Raw genomic sequence first — 20,692 nt, 5'->3', positions numbered from 1 at the left:
AACTTGCATTCGCTGCCTCAATTACGATGGTAAAAGTTGTTTCAGGGGCAAGTCCATACTTCTTGAGAAAACAGCCCCAAGGGTGTAAAAACCCCCTATGGCACCACCATGGTCTATGTCGGTCCATTCCTTTAAGTACCTTTTCCGCAAAATGTTTGAACTTTAATCCTAATCAAAATTTTTTTCGGTTCATACTACCAAAATTTTGAAACCCCCTAAATACATAAGTTTTTTTTTGTGAAAAAAGTGTTTCAATTTGCACAGGCTGAGGGTATATCTCTGTCGGCAAAGCTGACTGATACTTTTTTACTTGTTTCCGGATTAAATCCAATTTTCCCACGAACCTCCAAATCCATTATATAGCGACTAATTAAGTTGTTGTTATTGTTATCATTTAACAATGTTCAACATTTATTTCCGTTCCTTAAATGCATTGTTGTTGTGTTGAATATATTTCTTCAAATTCTTAAAAAAAACTGGTCTCAGTCATTTTAATGTTCATATTTCATAAATTACCTACCACACCAAGTGGAACAGAAAACCATCGCACCTGACAGTTGACTAGTTTATGTGTTTTTCTTGTTGCTATTGTTGTTGTCATACTTGAAGCTTTATGACTTTATGAATTCCCCAGCTAGAGCATTATGATTAATTGTGTGGGAATAAGTTGGTTGTTGCAACCCCTCCCCTTCTGTAAAAGCCACCAAGAATGTGACACAAAAAAGAGCAACAATTAGAACTTACCGAACGATAATAGCAACAATAATCTGAAATAAGGAAAGGGAAAAACAACAACAAAAATTGTGGGTAATTTAAATTTATCAAGCAGAACGTTTATGGCAACGAAAGAAAAAACTTTTCAATTTGTAGTTTTTGTTTTCATAATTTCGTTTTTATAGAGTTGTAAAAGCTCTTGACAACTCCCACACTGCGCCACTGGAAAGAATCAAAACATTGCTTTAGGTTATGGTTGTGAGTGAGACTGGGTTAACAAACCACGTTAATGACGGATAGCATATGAGGTGGGTTATAATAAAAATTTGTTTTTGAAAAAGTCTGTTTGTTTGTTGTTGCTGTTCACTCATTTGTCCCCTTTAAGCATCGTTGAGTAATGACTTTCGAAAATTATTATTTTTGATTTTTATCTAGAAGTCGTCATAAGCAACGAAGAAGAAGATGAAAAACAAATGAAGATGGTTTCAATTTCATTTCGGGATTTTTATTGTTGTTTTCTTCACTTTTCATTTTTGTTGTTACTGTTCGGGGGGCATAAAGTGAAAGTGATATCTCGTCACACAGAAAGTCAACGTAAAAACAAATCAGACAATCACAACAACGGCGGCGACCGGTTAGGTACATCAGCCTTCTTTACTCAGGTGTTATACAGAAATACACACACACGATCACATATGGGTATGAATGGATCTCTATGTACACACAAATGTATGTATGTATGTATGTACTTTTGTGTAAAGTGTAAGCTTAATTATTTTGTAGATAATTTTTGTACCACAAAACAATTTCTATTTGTTTACAGTATTTTACTGTTGTTGTTGTTGCTCTTCGTTTTGTTGACGGACCATAACAAATGTTAGTTCATATGACTGACTGACGTCTTAGTTGCTGTTGCTGCTGATGATATTTAAAATTTCGTTTTAAAGCTTCTGGTCTTTGTTGTTGGTTTTTCTTCAGGAATACCTTTAATTACATTGCCTGCGACTCAAGTGAAGAAAATTGAAAGTGTTTTTTTTTTTTGCTTCTTTCTCTTTGTACCTTTTTATGACTAATTACAAAACAAGCGGAGGTAGTTATGTTTATAACAAATTATTATGTTTTACAATTATTTAACAATTTTTTGAAAATTTTGCTTGAAGAAAATACAAAATAATTTGTATAACATGTGTGTGTTTTGCAAATCTGGTGTCTGTTCGTAGTAGTAGCAGGTTATTAAATGAAAGTGCATGTCAAATGAGCAAATTATTGTTTAGTAACTTTCTTGTTATACAGCTGCTATTGCAAACCAAAATAAAAAAGAAAGAGAAACTTTGGAAAATTATGAGGCACGTGTTTCATTCCTAAGTCTTTTGTTTGACGTCTTCTCCACTGGATCTAAAAATATTTTACATTGAGTCGAACTTTTTTGAGGACTCATAGATTTCTTAGGAGACCTTTTCAGTGTAGAAAAAATCCTTAGGTTACTGAGGCGGTCTTTTTCATATAGAAAAAATCCTTAGGTTACTTAGGCGTTTTTTGGTATAAAAAAACTTCCTCAGATTACTAAGGTGGTTTTTTTGGGATAGAAAAAAGTTTCTCAGCTTACTGAGGTTCTTTTTTATATAGAAAAAAATACGCAGGTACCTAAGGTGGTTTTTTCGTATAGAGGCGGTTCTTTTCGTATAGAAAAACGTTCCTCAGGATACTGAGGTTACTTTTTTCGTATAGAAAAAAGTTTCTCAGTTTACCGAGATGACTTTTTTCGTATAGAAAAAGTTCCTCAGGTTACTGAGGTGACTTTTTTTGTATAGAAAAAAGTTCCTCAGGTTACTGAGGTGACTTATTTCGTATAGAAAAATAAAGTTCCTCAGGTTACTAAGGTGACTTTTTTCGTATAGAAAAAGTAAAGTTCCTCAGTTTGCTGAGGTGACTTTTTTCGTATAGAAAAAAGTTCCTCAGGTTACTGAGGTGACTTTTTTCGTATAGAAAAAAGTTCCTCAGGTTACTGAGGTGACTTTTTTCGTATAGAAAAAAGTTCCTCAGGTTACTGAGGTGACTTTTTTCGTATAGAAAAAAGTTCCTCAGGTTACTGAGGTGACTTTTTTCGTATAGAAAAAAGTTCCTCAGGTTACTGAGGTGACTTTTTTCGTATAGAAAAAAGTTCCTCAGGTTACTGAGGTGACTTTTTCGTATAGAAAAATAATGTTCCTTAGGTTACTGAGGTGACTTTTTTCGTATAGAAAAATAAAGTTCCTCAGGTTACTGAGGTGACTTTTTTCGTATAGAAAAATAAAGTTCCTCAGGTTACTGAGGTGACTTTTTTCGTATAGAAAAATAAAGTTCCTCAGGTTACTGAGGTGACTTTTTTCGTATAGAAAAATAAAGTTCCTCAGGTTACTGAGGTGACTTTTTTCGTATAGAAAAATAAAGTTCCTCAGGTTACTGAGGTGACTTTTTTCGTATAGAAAAATAAAGTTCCTCAGGTTACTGAGGTGACTTTTTTCGTATAGAAAAATAAAGTTCCTCAGGTTACTGAGGTGACTTTTTTCGTATAGAAAATATTCCTCAGTTAACTGAGGCGGTTTTTTCGTTTAGAAAAAATTACTCAGTTTACTGAGGCGGTTTTTTCGTTTAGAAAAAATTACTCAGTTTACTGAGGCGATTTTTTCGTTTAGAAAAAAATCCTCAGTTTACTGAGTCGGTTTTTTCGTTTAGAAAAAATTCCTGAGTTTACTGAGGCGGTTTTTTCGTTTAGAAAAAATTCCTGAGTTTACTGAGGCGGTTTTTTCGTTTAGAAAAAATTTCTCAGTTTACTGAGGCGGTTTTTTCGTTTAGAAAAATTCCTCAGTTTACTGAGGCGGTTTTTTTCGTTTAGAAAAAATTCCTCAGTTTACTGAGGCCGTGCTTTCGTTTAGAAAAATTCCTCAGTTTACTGAGGCCGTGCTTTCGTTTAGAAAAATTCCTCAGTTTACTGAGGCCGTGCTTTCGTTTAGAAAAATTCCTCAGTTTACTGAGGTGGTTTTTTTCGTTTAGAAAAAATTCCTCAGTTTACTGAGGCGGTTTTTTTTCGTTTAGAAAAAATTCCTCAGTTTACTGAGGCGGTTTTTTTCGTTTAGAAAAAATTCCTCAGTTTACTGAGGCGGTTTTTTTCGTTTAGAAAAAATTCCTCAGTTTACTGAGGCGGTTTTTTCGTTTAGAAAAAATTCCTCAGTTTACTGAGGCGGTGTTTTCGATTAGAAAAAATTACTCAGTTTACAGAGGCGGTTTTTTCCTTTAGAAAAAATTACTCAGTTTACAGAGGCGGTTTTTTCGTTTAAAAAATTTCCTCAGTTTACTGAGTCGGTTTTTTCGTTTAGAAAAAAATCTCCATTTACTGAGGCGGTTTTTTCCTTTACTATTGTAAATATTTAATATATTTATTTCGAATTTATTATTAATATTAATAATGACATAATATTTAAGTTGAGCTGAAATTATTTAATTTAAATTAAAATTTCATTTAAATTAAATTTAATTTTTTTTACTTTGGCTTCAAAACTAAAATTTATTCAAACATTTAAATATTCAGAAGCGTTTTAACGCTTATATTTGTAATCTTCACATCTATGATATCATAGGCACAAAAAAAACAATAACAAAAGGCTATATAAATATGACTATATAAAGTTAGGCAATTAAAAATTCTTGTAACGTTGCCGTAGAATTGTAGAAAAATACGACTATCATAGCAATGATTTAAGACTACAGAAAATGAATTGTTAATTAAGTGAAGAAAACTTAAACAAAACACATTTGCAAGAAAGATAAACAGCAAACAATAAATAATTTAGCAAATAAAAGACAAAAACAAAACACAAAATTAATTGGCTTTGTGTTTGTTGTAAGAGAGAATAAAGAAATAACTGGGAAGATTATGTGCCGACGAAATGATAAAACTAAAAAAATGGTACAACGGTTTTTTTGAGATTTTTTGTTTATATATAATTTTTTAATTATGTAAAATATATTTTTTTGATAATTTAATTTATATAATAATTTATTTTCATTGGGTATTTATATGTTTGCTCATGCTGTTCAAGGCTAAAATAGTCAGGAAATGTCGCGAACATGACGCTGAGGAACATTTTTGCCACCGTTGAAATTGTCAGGCCTAGGAATCAAATCCAAACACACACACGCAGAGAACAATCATATTCTAAGAACAAAATAGTGTATTTTAAAATTATTAAAATATATATTGTTGGCGCAACAGTATATTTTGTGTCATCATGTTTCCTAATAAAAAATATATGGTTGAAACAACAATATATATTTTCAGATTTTTAAAATACACTATTTTGTTCTTAGAATATGATTGCTCCTACAATATCTCTTCTCTGTGTGCAGTGGACAACGCAGCATACTACCACGGTGTCACCCATTTTCACACAACTTGTTCCGTAAAGTTTCTGTCTTAAGTCTTTTGTTTTGATATTCAATATAAATTTTTTTCTTTTGCATAAAATATGCACACAAATATTTCCTCAGCCCACAAACCAAAACAAATAACCACATCTCCTCAACTAATGATGTTAATTTCCTAGACAGCAAACCTATTTTCAACACCCTAACCATACCTTTAAGGCAATTTTCCTGGAGCTTTCAATACAAATGCGCACAAAACTTCAAAGACAAAAATTCCTTTTGCGGTAGAAAATATTTAAATTGACATATTTATGCACCAATTCCAGTTAATTATTTTTCTGGTGATTTTTCCTATTGTTGTTGTTGGTTGGTTGGTTCGCTGAAGTTGTTGTACACAAAAAACATTGAGAATTGATGAGGACAAGAATTTCATGTAAATGTTGTTGGTGGTGGTGCTTGGATGTTGGTGTGTAAATTCTTGCAATTTTTTTGTTTGATTTCTAGAAAATTCAGGCTTTAATTTTACAAAAAAATAAAAAAACAAGAAAAAAAAAATAAAAAACCAAAAAAAACAAAAGAAGTGCAAAAGAAACGCTTAGGCATGTTAACGATGTTGTTTCAATATTGTTGTGATGATGATGATGTTAATGTTGTTGTTGTCGTTCGTTGTGTTGTTGCTGGTGCCTTTTGTTAGAGCCATGCCGCTGTTCGAGCATTGTATTTGTTCATTGCATTTTTTTCTTCGTTGTTTGTTATTTTGTTTTATCTTAAAATTTATTATTATTACTTTGTCTATCTATATATAACTTTTAAGCGTTGTTTGGTTTTCAGTGAGCAACAGTTTTACTGTTGTTTGCTTGCATTGAAAAGCATCGCCAACACCAACATCACCGAAAAATGCACGCAAAGTAAATGAACATGTGTAAATTTTGCGGTTACGATTGCTTGCAAAAATCCGGCTACAGCCAACATTGCTCTAACCACAGTAACAACGAAAGAAGCTGCCAGCGATTGCCATCATTGTTACCATCATCGTCATCAACGTCATTAGCATCTTTGTTGTTGTGGAGAAGATGCCAAATGTATGCAACATTTAAAAACACCTTAGAAATCTTAAAAATCAACTAATGTGGGTCTAAACAATCCAGTCGTATTTTTGTTATTAAAGTGTTAGATTATTGTGTTATAGAACTGCTGACTTAGTTCAAAATAGCATCAGTATAATTCTAGCCTCCAATAAAGGTGTTGGGTAGATGAATTGCCAGATCTTAAGATTAAGATTTTAATTGAAAACCTAGCTGAGGAAAATTGAGACAGTTTTGTGTTTTTTTTTTTTGAGTCATGGGGGCAGGACAGAAGGATTTTATTCATTTTTTGACTATGGACCTTAGGGTAGCATCTTATGAGTTCGAAACTCCGACAATATATTCAACTGAAAAATGTTTACCGAATAAGAAACAAATCCTCAGCTCATTTTGGAATTTTCTTATAAAAAATCACCAGCTCACTGGTGAAATGTTTTTCGGTCAGAATAGAAATTCTTCAGGTTCATGAGGAATATTTTTTGTAATAGAAAACAAATCATCAGCTTACGGAGCAATATGCTTTTTCATCAACCTACTTTTATATTTTTCAGTGGATTAAATCCTAAAACACGAGTATACGAAGAAGGTTCCATATTATCGGACTAAAAATAGTACCGAGCATTCCTCATAAGTCTTATTTTAACCTTATGGTATGGTATGGTAGCTCTTATAGGCTGAGTCGTTTGCACACAGTACACTCTGTAGATATTCTATACAATTGCAGGGCGATTAATTCCACTTATTTAATTGCTTAGGGGACAAAGAAGGCTTGGGTTACAATTGTCGCCTTTGCCTTTTTAACGACATCCTGAAATCAATGTAAATAGAATATTGGAAATATATTTGTTTTCGACAATAAATATCACAATATTAGTTTGCACATTACTTACATACTTGGCTGGACGATTACAGAACATTTGTTCCATAGACCGAACTATGAAAAGATCTCAATTTTTTATGTTTAGTGCTTCGCTTTCTGGAATACCATGCCCATCTCTTCATCCACTTGTTGGCGCCATCTATTCTTTGGCCTGTCAATTCAGCGTGCACCGTCATGCGACCCGAATTTATACGCCTTTTTAGCGGGTTCATCATCGCTCATTCTTATGAGGTGGCCTAGCCAACGCAATCGCTGCATCCGATACGTTTATCTATACTGATGTCGTTGTATAGCTGATACAGCTCGTGGTTCATGCGACGTCGATATTCACCGTTAACGCAGACTGGTCCGTAAATCTTTCGAAGAATTTTTTTCTCAAACACGCCAAGCACTGCATTATCTGCTTGCGTAAGTACCCAGGCTTCGGAACCATACATCAGCACGGGTAGTATCAGTGTTTTGTAAAGCGTTATTTTTTTTACGAATTGTGGCTTTGTTTTTAATGTCCTTACTTATGCCAAAGTAGCATCTATTGACCAATACAATTCTTCTTTTTATTTCACAACTGATGTCGTTAGTTGTGTTTACGGCGGTGCCGAGGTAGACAAAGTCTTTTACTACCTCAATATTATAGGAACCAACTTCCACAGTCGGTCCGAGCTCAATGGACGCATTGCGCGTCGACACCATCAGATTGGTCTTCTCGCCGTTTACCGCCAGACCCACTTTAGCAGATTCTCCTTCGACCTTCATAAAGGTATCGGTTACTTCTTTTACTGATCGGCCCATGATGTCTATGTCATCAGCATAAGCAAGTAACATGTGGCTATTGGTGTAGATTGTGCCACTTCTTTTGACGTTTGCCTCTCGTATAACCTTTCCAGCAGGATGTTGAAAAGATCACACGAAAGGCTGTCTCCTTGCCTGAAACCTCTTTTGGTACAAAACTCTTCGAAGAGGTTCTTTCCTATTTTAACTGAAGATCTTGTGTAAGTTAGAGTCATTTTACAAAGCCGAATGAGCTTTGCGGGGATACCAAATTCAGACATTGCTCGGAATACCTGTGAACGTAGCGGGCTGTCGAAGGCTTCTTTTTAATCGACAAAAAGGTGATATGTGTCGATCTGCATCTCTTGGGTCTTCTCCAGGATTTGCCGCAGGGTAAATATCTGGTCAATGGTGGACTTGCCAGGACTAAAGCCACATTGGTATGGTCCAATTATTTCGTTGACCATTGGCTTTAGTCGTTCGCACAATATCCCTGACACTATCTTATAGGCAATAGGGAGAAGACTCATGCCCATATAGTTGGAACATACAGTCTTATCTCCTTTCTTGTGGACGGGACACAGGATGCTCAGGTTCCATTCGTCGGGTACGCGTTCTTCCTGCCAGATGGTGCTAACTAGCTGATGCATACACCTTATCAGCGCGTCGCCTCTGGTTTTGAACAGCTCGGCTGGTAGGCCATCAGCTCCTGCTGCCTTATTATCCCTCAGCCGCTTGATTGCTGTTTTTACCTCATCTTGTGATATCATCGTCTTCGCTACTATTGGATACCAGCAGGTTGGAGAAATGTTCCTTCCATATCCTGAGCACGGTATCTGCATCTGTTACCAGATTACCTTGCTGGTCTCTACAGGAGGAAGTGCCTATACCAAAACCACCTGTTTGATGTTTCACTCATTGGTAGAATTTTCGAACTTCATTCTGGCTCCTGTACATCTCGATTTTTTCACACTCCCGCATTTCCATTTCTCTCTTTTTCTTGCGGAAAAGACGTTTCTCTTCTCTCCTCTTCTTCCGATATCTCTCTCGTGCGCTACGCGTTGCTACGGATTGTAAAGTAGCTCTATATGCCGCATTTTTCTCTTCGGTAGCAGCACGACACTCCTGGTCATACCATGAATTCCTTTGTGGAGGTCTCTGGAAACCAAGTATGGATTTTGCGGCTGTTTGTATGGAGTGGGCAATATTTTGCCATTGTGTTGTTATGTTATCGGGACAAAGAGTGCTCTCAGTAAGCAATTAGGCTAGTTGAGTGGAATATGCTGTGGTTATCTGTTGTGTTTGCAGCCTATCGATGTCCAACTTCCGCGTTGTTAATGTTCGTGCTTTATTTGCAACGTTTAGACGGGTACGCACCTTTGCTACAACAAGGTAGTGGTCCGAATCAATGTTTGCGCCTCGGAACGATCGTACATCCAACACGCTCGATGAATGTCTTCCATCTATCACAACATGATCAATTTGATTTCTTGTTTTCTGATCTGGAGACAGCTAGGTGCCCTTATGAAGTCTATCAGCCTCATACCATTGTCAGATGTTTCACTGTGGAGACTGAATTTTCCGACTGCTGGGCCAAAGATATTCTCCTTTCCAATGTTGGCATTAAAATCGCCTAGTATAATTTTAATGTCATGGGCAGGGCAACGGTCATATGTTTCTTCTAAGCGCTCGTAAACTATATCTTTGGTCTGTTCGTCTCCGAAGACTGCACCTTCTCTATAAAGAGTGCTAACATTCCAGTTGCAGATTCGCAGATCATGGTCCTTAAAACGTTTCGTCAACTTTAGAGGGGTTTGTTTTTCTTTTCTTTCGTTTTTTCATAGTAGGCCGTTTTTTTCTAGGGGTGGGTTACTAACCCGACGCCCAAACCCAAGTTTATAACGTTCTTATGGGTGAACGCGCGGCACATTAGTTAGCTCACTACCTTTAACGGGTGTTAAAGGCAGTTCCCCAGGTGACACCACGGGGAGGTCAGTGTCCACTTGAGATGAAAGAGGGACCAAGATAAATCCTGGGCTTTGCCATGTTAAAACCGGTCAGGACCGTTCCCTAGTATCTTCTATCCCCTACGTCACCCATATTTCTAAACGTTCCAGTTAAATCTCTATAGTCAGTTTAATTTTTTTGAGCATGTGGGTTAGGCCGTTTTGGCGCTGGGCGCCTCATATGTTCCCACAAACATCCACCAACGAACAAGGGAGACTTCCATCGCTACTGTATACTACCAGCGGGAAAATTGCCATTTTGATAAACACAATACGTGATCTGAACCAGTTACGTGTTCGTTTTCCAAACTATTTGATTTTAATAATATCCTCATCTTTTAGGCTAAAAATTGTCTATACGCTTTGATACGACCACAAAAGCTTTAGACCAGTGATGTCCTGCTTTTGCAAATTCACCATTGCTGTGTGCGCTGAACAACAACAACAACAAAATACCCCTGTGTTTGCCTTTGCAAAGTCAGGCCATCACTGCTTCAGAAAACAAGTATGTTGAGTCAAAATCCGTTTCAGACAATTATCAGTCAATTTAGCACTGTCTACTTTTCTGGATGGTGCGCACGATAACTCTCTAACTGATTAGGTCAACATTTTGGACCTTGTAATATTTTATCCAAGCTTAGGGTACCTCCCCAAAAAAAATTCACAAATGTTTGTCTAAAAAAAGTCTCGAAGGGAATTGGGATTTGGTCCAAACATTACAATTGGCAATATTTCTTCCAGACATAGATCAGGTTCGAATATAAGATATATCGGTCCACTCCTTCGAATACCTTCCACACAAAATTTCCACATTTTACAAAAGGGCAGTTTGAAGACATATCATCGAACGTTTTTAATTTTTTAGCAGGTTGTACTCGCGGTCTCTATTACAACAATACATTTTTCGGAGGCATGTCCGTACTTCTAGAGATAATAGTCTACTACACCTCAAAACTACTGTCAATACTAAATAAAATGACTGACAAGCACTATAACTTAAGAATTGAGCATCGGATTTGGTCAAAACTTTGGACATCGTAAATTTTCTACCAAACGTATATCAAGTTCAAGTAGCTCTATATCGGACAACACCTTCGGGTATCTGCCCCACAAAAGTTTAAACTTTGTCGATTAAGTGAAATTTAGCTGATGTTCGAGTATTATTTTAAAACATTCACCAAAGGTACTCTTTGTTTTTCAGATTACAACGATATGTTGTTTTTTAGGGAGCAAGTCTATTCTTCCCGACATAATGGCCCAAAATCTGTTGCGGACCCAATCCTTTTGATACTTAAAAACCACTTCTTGGATCGTGTTGAAATTTTAACAGGGATTTTGTCTGCAGCATTATAAATTTGTTTTAAAGAAACCGATTTATGCCAAAATTTGGCTGTCGTAATATGTTATCCAAACATAGATCAAATTCGAAGATCGGGAACCTCCCCCAAAAAAGTTCAACACTTTTTACTATAATGTTGCGCACAATAACTTTCGAAGATAGTAAACGATTTAGTGCTTAATATTTTTTTCAGACATAAATCAGGTTCGAATATGGACTATATCGATCCGTTCCTTCGGGTACTTCCCACACAAAATTAAGGAGAATTGCAGTTTAAGACCTTCTATCGAATCGGTTCAATTTTTTTCAACTGTTTGTCATTGGAACCCCTACTACAATGGTTCAAGTTTTTTCAGGGGCAAGTCCATATTTCCTGCAAAAATGTCTCAAAAAAAACCTACGGCCACTATGTGTAGTGGGTGGAGGGCACGACAACTTTCAAGCCGGAATAATGCGTCTCCTATAAGATCCAATGTCTTCTTTTGTAAAATACCTTAAAGTTCTTCTTTTGTAGAACCTCAAAAGTCTTCTGTTTATAGAAGAGCTCAATGATCTGCTCTCTAAAGAAGGCCTCAAAGGTCTTCAATCTTAAGAAAAATAAGGTTAGGTTAGGTTTTAGGATGCGTAGCTGCTTTGATGGCAGCCACTCCACTCGGAGACCTTGGGGTCCATTGTGATCATCCTGTAAGTTGAAACGGATTATAGATGTGGTTGTGATATCAAGGAGATGTATATGTGTGATGGTAGTTGTGGATGGATGAAGATTGTGAGGGATGTGGTTGTAGATGCGTAGAATCCAATGGTTCAGGTGTGGTGGTGTTGTGAAGCTGATGGCCGGTGTGAGGTGATGACGGGTGAGATGTAATGTAATTTACCGATGCAACTGCAAGAGTAGAAAGAGGTTGTAGATGAGAGTGTAGATGTGATACTTATACAGATATAGATGTAGTGAAGATTGTGGTTGTGAAGATTGAAGTTAGTTGTAGCTGGGACGTGGTTGACAATGCTACTTTATAGAGATGGTGCCTATCCTGTTCTCAGCTCGTTGGAGTCATTTCAGGCCTTTTGCCATGTGTAGTAGTTTCGACAGCTCTGTTTGGCAAAATGCTGTTAAAGATTGGATGGTGTGCACACCCATGGCGCGTCGTCTTCTAGAAAGGAGCATAAGACAACGACGTAATAGGTGCTCGATCGTCTCTATTTCTTCCTCATCCTTGCACGGCCTGCAGTAGTCAGACGTGTCGTCTTCTTCCCATTTGCTCGTCATGGATCCTATTCTGCAGTGACCCGTGATGATCCCCACTGCTAGTTTCAGATCTGATTTCCTCATTGAGAGCAGTAACGCGGTTCTTGACTTGGACGGGATTGGCCAGATTGCCATTGATGTGCTGCAGTTTGGCGTGTTTTGCCTATGTTGGCAGAATTTCCCCCGCCATTTTTGCTCTATTGCTTTCCTGAAGTGGCACAGTGGTGCCTTGATGGAATAGTCGATTTCAATGGTTTGTGACTCCGATCCGCAGCGTGCCAGTTCGTCGGCTGCCTCGTTTCCTTCGATGTTGCAATGTCCTGGGACCCAACACAAGGTGACGATTGATTTTAGTGGCTCCAAAGCGTGTTTGCAGTCTAGAACAGCCGCGGACTTGATGTAATGGGACTTGAGTGATTTTAGGGCCGCATATTCAATTATTTCCCCTCTCATGTTGTTTAACAGTTCCGCGGCCTTTCTGATCACAAAAACTTCGGCTTGGAAGACACTACCATATTCGTTCAGCGTGTATGATTGTCGTAGACCAAGGGATTTGCTTTAGACGCCTGCTCCTGTGCCTGTTTCCATCTTAGAGCCATCAGTACAGATCTCTATACCGTCTAGAGGTTGGCTGCTGTGTGTCCATTCTTCCCTGTGGGGTATGTGCACCTTCGTTGCCTTGAAGCATATTTGTGGTGATATATAAACACTAATAATGTCCGAGGCCGTTGATAGTCCGAATCGATGTAGAATTGCAGTTCTTCCGTATTCGGAACTGTGCCATGAACCTGGCTCCTTCAGACGAAGTGCACTCATTGCTGCCAGTTCCTATATACTAGGTCTAGCGGATGTAGATCCAGTAGCAGTAGGCTGCTTGTAGAATGCACCTCATGGCACCAGTGATTAGGACTGATGCCGCTCTTTGGACGCTGTTTGTTTAGATATGTCGTTTTGTTTAGAGCATTCCACCATACCAGAGAGCCATATGTAAGAATTGGCCGTACAATGGTCGTATATATTCAGTGGATGACCGTTGGTATCAGACCCCAGCTCTTGCCAATGGAATTTTTGCAGGAGTATATAGCTATTAGACCTCTCTTGGTGCGCTCCTCGACATTCATTTTCCACGTAAGTTGGTGGTCCAGGATAATGCCGAGGTATTTGGCTTCTGAAGTGAGTTCAAGAAAAACTCCGTTCAGCACTGGTAGGGTGAGTGGTCTGACCATCCTTTTGTTTGTAAATAGAACTAGCTCAGTCTTTGATGGGTTCACTCCGAGGCCATTGTTGAGTGCCCATCTTGATAACTTGACCAGAGCTCCTTGCATAAGTTCTGATAGTGTCTGTGGAAATTTCCCGCTAAACACGATGACAACGTCATGACAACGAAAAAGAAGACCTCAAGGGTCTCAGTCTATAGATGACCCTTCGAGGTCATCTATTTATTGAAAGCCTTCTCTTTATAGTAGAACTTGAATGTTTTCTGTCTATGGTCTTCTGTCTATAGAAGACCTAGTAAAGGTCTTCTATTTAAAGAAGGCTTGGTAAAAGTCTCATATGCGCAAATGTCTTGGTGAAGGTCTTCTACCTATGGGAGACCTGTCAAATGTCTCCTATGTGAAGAAGACCTGCTCTCTTTCTATAAATACATGCCCTGGTAAAGGCCTTCTATTTAAAGAAGGCATGATAAAAGTCTTTATGCACAGAAGTTGTGGTAAAGAAGTTGGGGTCTTCTCTCCACAGAGGACCTGCAAAACATGTTTATTAATGTACAGAAGACCTGCTGGAGCTCTCCGATCTACAGAAAGCCTTCTATCTACAGAAAACCATCTATAGGTCTTCTAGCTATAGACGACCTGGAGCTCTCCTATCTATAGAAGGCCTGCCAATGATCTTCTATCTACAGAAAACTCTCCTATCTATAGAAGGCCTGCCAATGGTCTTCTATCTAAAAAAACGTTCTAAAGGCCTTCTAGCTATAGAGGACCTGCGAAGGGCCTTGTAGTTATAGGCGACCTATTTAAGCTCTTCTGTCTACAGAAGATCAACTAAAGGCCTTCTAGGTATAAACAACCTGCTAAAGACCTTGAAGGTCTTCTATTTATTGAAATCCTTCTGTTCATAGTAGAACTTGAATGTTTTCTGCCTACGAAGGTCTGAAACGGTCTACTGTCTATTGAAGACCTTAAAGGCTTTTTGTGGTTAGATGACCTGAAGGGTACTATGTCTATAGGTATTTTCTGTGTAGAATTCTTCTAAGGTCTTCTGTTTAAAGAAGACCTCAAACTTCTTCTGTTTATAGAAGCCCTCAACGATCTTTTGTCTATAGGAGACCTCAAAGGTATTCTATCTAAGGAAGACCTTAAACTTATTTTATTACTCGAAGACCCCCAAATATCTTTTGGCTCAAAGGTCTTCTATCCACAGAAGACCTCGAAGTTTCTCTGTCTCTAGATAATATCAAAGGTGTTATCTATATAGGAGACATCAATGAGCTGGTTTCTATAGAAGACATCAAAGGGGTTCTATTTATATAAAGCTGCTAAGGTTTTGTGTTTATAAAAGACCTCAATGTTCTTTTGTCTATGCGGGATCTCAAATATATCCGGTCTGCAGAAGACCCCAGAAGTCTTCTATTTGTAGAAGATTAAAAAGGTCTTCTGCCTATAGACGACCTCAGCTCTTTAGTCACTAGGAGTCCTCAAATAACTTCTGTCTATAGAAAATTTGAGCGAAGAACTGCTGCATATAGAAGAATTCAAAGGTATCTTGTTTATAAAAGACCTCAAAGGTATTTCTTCTGTTGAAGGATTCAAAGTTTTGCTTATGGAAGATCTCAAATGTCGCCTGTCTATAGATGATCTCAAAAGTCTTCTTTCCATAGACTACCCAAAAAACTACCTCAAAAGTGGAATATCCACAGAAGACTGGTGAAAGAGTTCAATCGACATATATGAACTTGGCTTTCGCCCTGCGGAGAGCGAGACTTATCTACTTATTTTGCCCTGAGACTAGCGAAAGGCAAACTATTTATAAATGAAAGTGCCCCCGGCAAGACCTTTAAGATCTACGATGATGTTAAGAGTTGACCGAATTACTTCCATATTCAGTCGCATGGAGCTGGAATGCTCCATACCATTGGCCATACCAAACCATAAAGGTATTCTATTTGGTACAGACCTGAAACGTTTTCTAACTGTACAAGAACTCATAAAGGTCTATAAAATACTGTAAAAAGTTTTTCTGTCCATTAAAAAGGAATTCGGTCTAGGAAAGACTTCTATGGAAACCCTAAAAATTCTCTATCACTACTAGAGGACCCAAAGCTATTCTATCATAAGTAGATCTCAATGAATATGACATCTTAATTATCCACAATTACCCACCCACTCAATCATTTAAAGTTTATTAAAACCACAACACTGTTTCTCTTTTCGAGCGGAAATGAAGACGTTTGAGGAAATTATTTGCAGAAATTATAATGTGTTTTCAAAAGAATATTATTTTACCTCAAAATCATACCACCAAAAACGACTACCGCATAATTACCTGACCATTTATAATAACCGCATAAAATAATTCCCCCAAACCACCAACCGGACAACAAAAACAATGGACAATACTTTTTTTGTCCATTTTTTATTTCTGATGACCACTTAAAAGTCATAACATATGATTTGTTGGGAAATTTGTCAAACTTAGCTAATGACTGTACATAAATTACCATTTCGAAGTAATGCGTTTTGTGTTACGGGCCACCAGAGGCTGTTGCATCATCATAATCTGGCTGTAGTAGCCGCGACAGCAACAGCAAAATAAATTTTATTCAAATCAAAATCAACGCACATAAAATTATGTGTGTGTGTGTGCAATTGCAATGAGAATGCTTAGGGCATTGTTTTCAGACTGCAGAGGAGGAATGAAGATATTTTTACATATGATACAATGCATCTTCTATGTACATACGTATGTCTATGTATGTATGTATGTAGAATTGCCAAATACCGAGTCTTTGGAGTTGGCTCTTCCTTTTTCGTCTTCTTGATTTTTATGACAATATTTGTTGCTTTTGCAAATAGAAGCTATTGTGTAAGCCTCTGTCAGCTGCTGCAAGCTATGAGTGTTGTTTTTATTAATGGCAGGCCAAATGGTCTGGAGGTGCGTAATGTCTTGCTCCATCTTTTTTTCCAGTTATATAAAAAAACGATGTGTGTGCATTTCAAGTTATACATCATGAACCTGGTGGCTTACAAGATTCAAGCAACACCAAATGCAGCACAAACCTATTTCCTGATTGTTTGGTTACCCAAGGCAACTCTTTTTTTCTTCTTCTCCATGCGCTTTAAATTTGGGTTAAGCATTTTAATGACATTTACACGATAAACCCATTTCTTTTAGCTTTCGCACATAAATTTAATGAAACGAAAAAAAAAAAAACTCGCTGAAGTGGTCTAACCAGCAAATGGAGAAATGACTTAATTTCTCTTACACTTGGTTTCGGTGAAGTGGCAACAGAATTGGTTGCCAGGAAGAAATTATATATCTGTAGTATTTTTATGTAACTTATTTTTATGTTGTTAAAATTGTGTCATAATTTTGTGAAGCTAATTTTTGATTTCCTTTTTTCGCTTTTCTTTTTACCTTTTAGATGGTTCGTGTAGTTTTCCTGGTTCCCCAGCCCATAGTACAGTGGTCTTTACAAATGCCAATCTCACGGATGGCACTGTGGCTTCATATTCCTGCGAACGTGGCTTCGAATTGTTGGGTCCGGCGAGGAGAGTCTGTGACAAAGGCGTTTGGCTGCCCGAAGGAATACCATTTTGTGGTGAGTTCTTTTAGTTATTTTTTTTTAATTTTTTTTATATCAGCCTTCTACCTACAGAAGACCTGGTAAAGAATGGTCTGTTAAGAATAGACGACCAGGAAAAGAGCTTCTATCCATGGAAAACCACGCCCACAGGCGTGGTGGCCGAGATTTTTAAGAATAATTTTTCAAAGGCCCTAGGCGGGGATTTTAAAGAACAAACAATAGGCGTAGATTTTTAAGAATAATTTTTCAAACGACCAACGCAGTTATAGGCGTGGTATTGTTAAGAATAATTTTTCAAAGGACCGGCGCAGCTATAGGCCTGGATTTTTAAGAACAATTATTCAAAAGACCAGCGCAGCTATAGACCTGGATTGTTAAAAATATATTTTCAAAGGACCAACGCAGCCATAGGCGTGGATTTTTAAGAATAATTTTTCCAAGAACCATCGCAGCTATAGGCGTGGATTTTTAAGAATAATTTTTCAGAGAACCAGCGCAGCTTTAGGCGTGGATTCTTAAGAATAATTTTTCAGAGAACCAGCGCAGCTTTAGGCGTGGATTCTTAAGAATAATTTTTCAGAGAACCAGCGCAGCTTTAGGCGTGGATTCTTAAGAATAATTTTTCAGAAAACCAGCGCACTATTGGCGTGGATTTTTAAGAATAATTTTTCAATGGACCAGCCCAGCTATAGTCGTGAATTTTTAAGAACAATTTTTCAGAGGACCTGCGCAGCTATAGGCGTTGATTTGTAAGAAAAATTTTTCAAAGGACCACCGCCGCTATAGGCGTGAATTTTAAAGAATAATTTTTCAGAGGACCAGCGCAGCTATAGGCGTGGATTTTTAATAACAAAAGGTCTTCTAGCTATAGAAAACCTGCTACTGGTCTTCTGTCTATAGAAGACCAGGTCTAGAAGACCTGCAAAAGGTCTTCTATTCATAGAAGATCTGGTGAAGGTCCTCTATCCATAGAAGACCTCCTAAAGGTCTACTATCCTTAGAAGACCTGGTAAAGGTCTACTATCCTTAGAAGACCTGGTAAAGGTATTCTAGCCATACAAGTCCTGGTAAAGGTCTCCTATCCATAGAAGACCGGGTAAAGGTTAGAAGGTCTTCCAGCCATACAAGTCCTAGTAAAGGTATTCTATCCATAGAAGACCTTGCAATGGTCTTCTATCCAGTAAAGGTCTCCTATCCATAGAAAACCCGATAAAGGTATTCTATCTATAGAAGACCTTCTATATTCTGAAGACCCGGTAAAGGTGTTCTATCCATATAAGACCTGGTAAAGGTATAATATCCTTAGAAGACCTGGTAAAGGTCTAATATCCTTAGAAGACCTGGTAAAGGTCTTCTATCCATAGAAGGTCTTCTGGCCATAGAAGTCCTGGTAAAGGTCTTCCAGCCATACAAGTCCTGGTAAAGGTCTTCTATCCATAGAAGACCTTGTAATGGTCTTCTTTCCATAGAAGACCTGGTAAAGGTCTTCTAACCATAGGAGACCTAGTAGAGGTCTTCTATCCATAGAAAACCCGATAAAGGTATTCTATTTATAGAAGTCCGGGTACAGGTATTCTATCCATAGAAGACCTGGTAAAGGTCTTCTATCCATAGAAGGTCTGGTAAAGATCTTCTATCCTCAGAAGACCTTGTAAAGGTCCATAGAAGACCTGGTAAAGGTCTTCTATCCATAGAAGACCCGGTAAAGGTCTTCTATCCATAGAAGACCTACTAAAGGTCTTCTAGTTATAGAAGAACCTATATATGAGACCTGGTAAAGGTCTTCTATCCATAGAAGACCCTACTAAAGGTCTTCTAGTTATAGAAGAACCTATATAGGTCTTCCATGCATAAAATACAGGGTAGATGGTTCTATACATAGAGGACCTGGTAGAGGTCTTTTATCTGCAGAAGACCTGGTAAGGGTCTTCTATCCATAGAAGACTTCGTAAGGGTCTTCTATCTGTAGAAGACCAGTTAAAGGCCTTCTATATTCTGAAAACCCGGTAAATGTCTTCTATACATAGAAGACCTAATAAAGGTCTTCTAGCAATAGAAGAACCAGTATAGGTCTTCCATCCATAGAAGACCTAATAAAGGTCTTCTAGCAATAGAAGAACCAGTATAGGTCTTCCATCCATAAAATACAGGGTAGAGGTTTTCTATCCATAGAAGACCTGGTAGAGGGATTTCATCTGCAGAAGACCTGGTAAGGTTCTTCTATCCATAGAAGATTTCTTAAGGATCTTCTATCCATAGAAGACCTCGTAAGGGTCTTCTATCTGTAGAAGACCAGGTAAAGGTCTTCTATATTCTGAAGTCCTAATAAAGGTCTTCTATCCATAAAGTACAGGGTACCTATATCCTTGGAGACCTGGTGCAAATTCTGGAAATTCTGTTAAAGGTATTCTATCCATCCATGCCAAAGGGGATTTTTCTATAGGTATTCTGCTAATGGTCTTCTGTCTATAGAAGACCTGCTAAAATTCTTCCGTCTTTGGAAAATTTTCAGTCTTTAGTAGAACTGTTATAGAAGGCTTATCGCTAGAAGATCTGCTAAAGTGTTTTGTCATAGAAGATCTGTTAGAGGTGTTCTGTCTATCGGAGACCTGTTGAAGGTATTCTGTCCATAGAGGACCTGGAAAAGGCCCTCTGCCTATAGAAGACCTGGACCTGGTAAAGGCCCTTGGCCTATAGAAGACCTGCTAAAGGCCGCCCGTTTATAGAAGACCTGGTAATGGGTTTCTGTCCATAGAAGGCCTGGTAAAGGTCTTCTATCCATAGAATACATGCTAAAGGTTTCTATCTATAGCAGAACTGCTTAAGGTATTTTCCTATAGAAGGTCTGTTAAAACTCGTGTATCTATAAAAGATCCGCTAATGGTCTTATGTCAGTAGACGACCTTTTGAAGGTCATCTGTCTATAAATAACCCGCTTGAGATTTTCTTTCTATTAAGGACATGCTAAATAACTTCCGTATGTCGAGGACCTGCAGAGGGTATTCTACTTATAAAAGCCCATCTTAAGGTCTTCTTTCTGTAAAAGGCCTCTTAAATGTGGTCTATTTTTTTGGGAAATAGGCTAGCTTCAATGACCTCTCCCACCAAAAGTAATTAATTACACCCTCAGCCTTTAGGCTAACGAGGGTATGTACACCTCGATACGACAAATAATGTGCTTCATCGAAATAATGGTTAGGGTCTAACTAATTGGAGTCGATTTTGGCCATGTCCGTCCGCATGTCTGTCTGGCTGGTGTGCACGATACCTCTCGAACAGATCAACCGATTCGAACGAAATTGCTCACTTCGTAATATTTTGCCCAAACTTAGTTTAAGTTCGAAGATAAGCCGTATCGGTCCACTCCATCGGGTACCTCCCCACAAAAGTTCAATTTTTTTTGAAAAATGGTGTGAACCATACTTGTCGAAGGGGGTAATCGA

General features: G+C 37.9%; 1 protein-coding gene across 4 annotated transcripts in view; it reads left to right on the top strand.

Annotated features, from left to right (window-relative positions):
* The window catches only part of LOC141399155 (uncharacterized), a 162,516-nt gene that overhangs the window by 84,666 nt on the left and 57,158 nt on the right, over positions 1 to 20,692 (top strand). For all 4 annotated transcript variants that reach the window (XR_012411782.1, XR_012411783.1, XM_073977333.1 and 1 more), the window contains exon 2: positions 17,088 to 17,264. Coding sequence is in view for 2 of the 4 variants with exons in the window: in XM_073977333.1 (XP_073833434.1) it covers positions 17,088 to 17,264 (177 nt within the window). In the remaining 2 variants the exon portion in view is untranslated. The remainder of the gene's footprint in view (positions 1 to 17,087; positions 17,265 to 20,692) is intronic.

The sequence above is a fragment of the Musca autumnalis genome, unplaced genomic scaffold (genome assembly GCF_047663935.1).
Source record: "Musca autumnalis isolate F117 unplaced genomic scaffold, ASM4766393v1 scaffold_3, whole genome shotgun sequence".
NCBI lineage: Eukaryota > Metazoa > Arthropoda > Insecta > Diptera > Muscidae > Musca > Musca autumnalis.
This window is presented reverse-complemented; position numbering and strand designations above follow the sequence as displayed.